This window comes from Myotis davidii, unplaced genomic scaffold (assembly GCF_000327345.1).
Source record: "Myotis davidii unplaced genomic scaffold, ASM32734v1 scaffold818, whole genome shotgun sequence".
Taxonomy (NCBI): domain Eukaryota; kingdom Metazoa; phylum Chordata; class Mammalia; order Chiroptera; family Vespertilionidae; genus Myotis; species Myotis davidii.
In genome coordinates, this window is record NW_006289814.1 from 197,777 (window position 1) to 204,461 (window position 6,685).

The 6,685-nt window shown below is 44.0% G+C and overlaps 1 protein-coding gene across 1 annotated transcript in view; it reads right to left on the reverse strand.

Moving 5' to 3' along the window:
• The window catches only part of MRPL16 (mitochondrial ribosomal protein L16), a 5,412-nt gene extending 2,945 nt beyond the window's left edge, over positions 1-2,467 (reverse strand). The window contains exons 1-2 of the mRNA XM_006762516.2: positions 2,271-2,467; positions 1,877-1,942 (exon numbers count right to left, since the gene is read on the reverse strand). Of these exons, the coding sequence (XP_006762579.1) occupies positions 1,877-1,942; positions 2,271-2,325 (121 nt within the window). The 5' untranslated portion in view covers positions 2,326-2,467. The remainder of the gene's footprint in view (positions 1-1,876; positions 1,943-2,270) is intronic.
• Between the last annotated feature and the right edge of the window lie 4,218 nt (positions 2,468-6,685).

Below are 6,685 nucleotides of genomic sequence, written 5' to 3' on the forward strand. Positions count from 1 at the left end.
ATAGATAGTCAGAAATATCGATGAGAGAGAAACATCGATCAGCTGCCTCCTGCACATCTCCCACTGGGGATATGCCCGCAACCAAGGTACATGCCCTTGACCGGAATCGAACCCGGGACCCTTCAGTCCGCAGGCCGACGCTCTATCCACTGAGCCAAACCGGTTTCGGCCTTACTTAATCTTTTAAAACAACTTTATAGCCTTGGCATTTTTTAGGGCTTTCTTTTAAAATTTTTTGAACTTTTTAAGGTTTTACACATATATATCAAAGGGCCTCCCCTCCCCCCCCAAATGCACAGCACAGTGAATTATCACAAAAAGAATGCGTAAACACACCCAAATAAATATCACCCAGATCAAGAAACAGAACACGAGGCAGGTAGTATTTTTAATCTCCGTTTTATAGAAGAGGAACTTGAGGCCTAGAGACATTTTATATTTGGTCAGGGTCATCCAGTTAGAACAGCAAAGCGAGACAGTATGACACTTAAAAAACTGAAAACTACACTACCTCTCTGGATGTTAATGGGGGTAGTAGAGAGAATACTATATTGTACATGAAAATATCCAAGTTTTACTCTGCTCCATTCTTGGGGAACTTACAATCTAAGACTTTTGTGATCAATGCTCTTTCCTTTACTTAGGCAGGGGCTTTTAAAGGTGAGATTTGCACATACCCTACAATATGCAACAGCTTTCTGGGTGAGGGTGGGTGTGCTGAAATGCAGGTCAACATACACTACATCTTTATCATGTCTGCCTATACATATAAAAGGCTAATATGCAAAGTGTCCCCTTGGGAGTTCGATAGCTCACTATGACATGCGCTGACCACCAGGGGGTGGCACAGAACGAAGGAAGGACCCAACCAGCAGCCAGAAGGCCTCATTGGCCCTGATTGCCGGCCAGGCCTAGGGACCCTACCCGTGCATGAATTTCATGTACTGGGCCTCTAGTTAACTTGGCCCTGGTTGGTTTGAGTTCAGTGGATAGAGCGTTTTCGGACTGAAGGGTCTGGGGGTTGATTCTGGTCAAGGGCACATGCCCAGAGTTGTGGGCTCAATTCCCATAGGGGGTATGCAGGAGACAGCCAATCAATGATTCTCTCATCATTGATGTTTCTCTCTCCCCCTCCCCTTCCTCTCTGAAATCTTTTTTAAAAAGTTAACTTGTAAGTCATTTAAAACATTTCTATAGTAAAACAAACATGGCTCTACAGTGGAGTCAAATATAAAACAGGCGACTTCAATGAAATGTCAAATTATTAACAGGCTATTCAGAGCCACAAAAACTGTCCCCTCTCCTCTACCTCCCCACCCCCAAGTTTCTATATGAAGCTACAGAGAAACAGTAATGCTTTCTCTGCCCTATTAAGTCCATACATACTCCAGAACATGCAGTAGATTAACAAAAGATAAGGCTCTCAGAGGTCCCTTTAATATTTTGAGATTTCCAATATATTTAAAAGAAGAAATGGTAAATTTGATTTACAAAATTGTGACTCATCTTAAATATTTACATTTAACAAATGAATGCTTTTTACATAATCTTGTTAAGTGACTGCAAATATGTATAATCTTATTTGGAGAGGACAGCAAAAGTCTAAATTTGAGGCCAATTAGCCCTCGCTAAGGGGTGGACCCTGTGAGAGCTATCCCATGATGTATTTGCTTAAAAGCAGGGACCTTTTGGGGTCTCTTGTTCTTTGATTTAGCTCTAGTATTTAGAGCACTGTTTGGCATACAGTATGCCCTCAATATATATTTACTGAACGAATGAATGGAGACAGCACACACTCCATCGTCTTCGTTTACCCTCCGCTGGATTCCAGCAGAGAAAAGGCTTACAAACATGAAAACGACAAACCAGCGCTCACCCTCGTAAGTCGGCACCGGGAGCAGCGTCTTGAGGCCAGCTCTGGCGGGCGGGGCTGCCCAGGAACCTACAAAGACAAATCAAAGTAAACCAGGAAGGCGACAAGGCCAGGGCCAAAGACACTCCTGACAGAGGCATCTTGAAGGGTGGGACGCGAGTTCCACCAAACGGGGCTCAGGCGCCCGAAGAGACCAGCCGGGGGTCCCTCGGCGCCAACCCCGATAGGCGGCGGGGACCCTTTTACACGAATCTTAAGGCAGGAAGCGCGGCAGCAAAGCGCAGGCCAGACCAGCGCTTCAGCAACCACCTGCAGGGCGTTCTCTGAGTTTGAGACCCACAGGACTAGGGATGGGGCGGAAAGGGGGGCTGCCTGCGCGACACAGGGGGCCTCTGACCTGATAAAGGCACTCGCAGGAGAGGCGCACTGGCGCGGGCCAGCTGACGCCACATGGCAGCGTGTGTCCAGCCGCGCCGGGCGACCCACTGCGACCACGGGAGTTACCTTGACCCAGAGTGCAGTGCTCTACCGCCCCGCAGGGATTCGTCTTTACAGCCCAGTCGGGCAGGAAGTTGCGTTTGCGCCAGTCCCTTCCGCAGAGAGACCCCGCGGAAGCGGAAGAAACTTAAACCTCTGCGCGTGGGTTCCGGCTCCTGCTGGTCCGTAAGGGCTCCCCTCTGTCGTTTTGCGGTCAGCATCCAATCTGGGGTCTTTTCCTAGATAAGGGCGGCAGGAGGGGGTGTTTTCTCTAGGGATTACAATGCTGAGAAAACCTGATTCATGTAGCAATTTGGTTCCGTTAACCAAAAAATAAAAAAGGGTAGGGGAGAGGCAATAAGTCTTTGAGATTCAAAAAGAATTGTAATTCTGGGAAGCAGTGATGTAGGTAGAAACCCAACTGTTGTTTTATTTAATAGGGAGGTGAAGGCAAGGGGTATTTATGAGAAAGGAAAGGGTGATAATTATATGAATAGAGAAGAGGACTTTCTGTAGGTGCAGTTCAACGAACACAGTGACGCTAATTCTAAAGAATGCGTTTAAATTTCAGTCTAGTGGTTACAATCTCTGCTTTCCTGTTATCATTGTAAATACTTGTTTGGAATACAGTGCTGCTGTAGGCCCAGTCAAAAGGTTGTTTTGCCTGGTTTTGAGCTTCCAAAGATTTGAGGAATAAGAAGTTCAAGGCAGTTCATCTGAGATCTCAGCTCCAACTTCATTTTTAAGTGGCTTCATTCATATTATTTTTCACAGTTCCTTAGGATTCACTACATTATACCACTTCTCTAGGGTGCCCCTAGGGTTTATATTTTTTCCATCTGCATAAAAGATATTTAGCACCTCAGTTTTTAATCTTTCTTATTTTAAAATAAAGAGATGACAGAATCCAGTAGCCTAGTGCCAGATCTGGCCCTTGACGGAAATGCCCCCCCCCCCTCACACTCACGATTCCCACGTAATTTTTTCTATTCCCACATTATTACTGATCTGAAATTAGTGCTACACCATTTTTATTAGTGTCTTTTTAGTATATATCTTTATATGTGTTTGGTCAAGTTCACGTTACAAAACCATTTTGGCTGTGTTTTGTCTTCAAGACAAAATTTTAAAACCTTTTGTTAACGCTTCATTCTCTTTTTTCCCATTTTTATTTTCCTGCCAGAATTATTCTCCTTTTTTAAAAAAATTATATTTTATTGATTTTTTACAGAAAGGGAGAGAGATAGAAACATAGATGAGAGAGAAACATCCCTCAGCTGCCTCCTGCACACCTCCCACTGGGGATGCGCCCGCAACCCAGGCACATGCCCCTGACCGGAATCGAACCTGGGACCCTTCAGTCCGCAGGGCGACGCTCTATCCACTGAGCCAAACCGGCCTCGGCAATTCTTCTTCTTCTTAATCATGAAGCCATTTGCAATTCAGAGGAAAATTATTTGCTATTTCAAGGAAATATAAGGGCTAAATTGAAAAGGGTAAGGAATCATGTATTTAGTTCCACTTCCTTATCAGTGTTATTTTCAGTCATGTATCTGCTATATGTAATTCATCTATCTGGTTAAAGGCAAGTACAATGAAATACATGCTGTTTTTTTTTTTTTAAATATATTGATTTAAGAGAGAAAGGGAGAGGGAGAGAGACAGAGATAGAAAAACCAATGATGAAAGAATCATTGATTGGCTGCCTCCTTCATGCCCCACACTGGGGATTGAGCCCGCAACCCAGGCATGTGCCCTGACGGAATCAAACCATAACCTCCTGGTTTATAGTTTGAAGCTCAACTACTGAGCCACACTGGTTGGGCAGTATATAATTTTTAAATGAGCAAAAGTATTTGATAGCAATCTCCCCTCCTCTCTCCCTTGCTTCTTCACAAATTTGCATAATTAACCACGCCCCTAAAGAAAGTTTAGGCTTTACCAGCCATGGCCAGTAGGGGTCACGAAAGTATTTATAATAGTCACTGAAAAAAAAATGATTGTTGTCTTGGACATTAAACCTTATGCAATAATGACCACAGACTACATTTTATGAAGAAACTTCTCAAGGAGGAATTACAACTTGTCATAGTAGATCCCAGGTCAATATCACTCCCCTTTCCCTCACCACTGCAGATACAGATGAACACACAGTTAATTACTAGGCACATCGCAAAAACAAGATTTTCATACATGAAACCAACCTGTGATTCCCTCTCTTCACTGTTTCCCATGCCACTCTTGCTTCTCCAAATTCTATCATTAGGGCAAAAATTGTGGGCAGGTCTCTTACACCTGCCCCTCCCCCCCACACACATACAAACACACATATTCTTTTCATTGCCTAATTTATGGTTAAATAAGAAAAAAATCTTTGTTTAAAATATTTTTCCTCTATTTTCCAGTTGCTCAAGATTATGTATTGAATGGAGACAACATATAAAAAAGAAAAGCAAAGTCAGTCAGTCACCAATAATTCCATCACACAGAGATAACCACATACCTTTCTGGCATGGGCAATGTTATATAATGTTATGTCCTCTTGCCATGTCAGCAAGTGTTTATCTTCAACATGAATTTTAGTGACTTAAAAGAAAATTTGTATTGATTTCAAAGAGGAAGGAAGAGGGGGAGAGAGAGATAGAAACATCAATGATGAAAGAGTATCATTGATCAGCTACCTCCTGCACACCCCCTACTGGGGATTGAGCCTGCAACCCAGGCATGTGCCCTTTACTGGAATCAAACCTGGAAACCTTGATGCTCTATCCTCTGAGCCATACTGGCTAGGGTAATTTTAGTGTCTTAAATACCTTTTCATAGGGCTCCATCAAGGTTTACCTATCCATTGCTTTCCTGTTGGACATACAGATTGTTTCCATATTTTCTATGTTATAAACATTATGATATGTTATGAGAGAGCATTAGTCAGCACTCCCTGAGGGTTCCTTCATTGCTCTCTGGTAAAGATCCTGGCCTTTTTGGGGGGTATAGTGACTTACCTTATAGGTATATTCGGAATGGGGACCTGGGCCTGTGTAGTTCACACCTCTCTTTCCTGGGAGCCAGACTGTTACCAGGTTGCAGGTTCTTGCTCAGAGATGCTGCTGGGCAGGGTGGAGTGTGGGAGACCTGTGACAGGGCCGTTTGTCTGGACTGGGGTTCAGCATTAGGTTCAGCATTAAGAGGTGTATTGAGGCTGCATATCTAAGGTTCATTCTCTAATTGTCCCATCATGTTGACTCTTGTATATTGGGTCCACTTATGATTCTTCCCTTCATATAACTTTCAGAATTGGGATTTTTTTGGAGTCAAAGTTAGGTACATTTTACTAGTAGGTATGATATGATATGAACATTTATGATATAAATGTTCATATCCTTATCAGTGTTGACTCCTACCAGCAGAGATTAGGGTTTTGACTGTCTTTGAAAGCTTTCATATATACACATATCAACATATATCATGGGCTTATAGATATATTTACATTTAATATATAAATTATACTAGAGGCCCTGTGCTCAACATTCGTGCACGGGGGGGTGGGGGTGTTCCTCAGCCCAACCTGTGCCCTTTTATTATATAGGATATGAAGTGGGATTATAGATATGTATCTACATTTAATGTATAAAATGTATTATTAACTTTTATATTAAGTATTAAATACGAATTACATTTATATTAAATGTATATCCTATATAATAAAAGGCTAATATGCAAATCAACCAAACGGCAGAATGACTGGTCGCTATGATGCGCACTGACCACCAGGGGGCAGACACTCAATGCAGGAGCTGCCCGTTGGTGGTCAGTGCTCTCCCACAGGAGGAGCGCTGTTCAGCCAGAAGCTGGGCTCATAGCTGGTGAGTGCAGCAGCAGTGGCGGGAGCCTCTCCCACCTCCATGGCAGTGCTAAGGATGTCTAACTGCTGTCAGTCGGACATCCCCCAAGGACTCCTGGACTATGAGAGGGCACAGTGTCCCCCCCACCCCCGCCCCAGTGCATGAATTTAATGCACGGGGCCTCTAGTTTATATATAAACTAAAATTTGTGCACTTGGGGAGGTCCCTCAGACTGTCCTGTGCTCTCTCACAGTCTGGAACCCCTTGAGTGATGACCACCTGCTGGTTTAGGCCTGCTCCTGGGGAATTGTGCCTAAGCTGGCAGTCAGACATCACTCTGGCAGCCCGGGAGCCCTTGGGGGATGTTCACTTGCCAGCAGGGAGCAGGCCTAAGCTGCAGTCATACATCCTTGTGCTGCTGAGGAGGCGGGAGAGGCTCCCTCCACCACCACTGTACTGGCAGCCATCAGCCTGGCTTGTGGCTGAGCAGAGC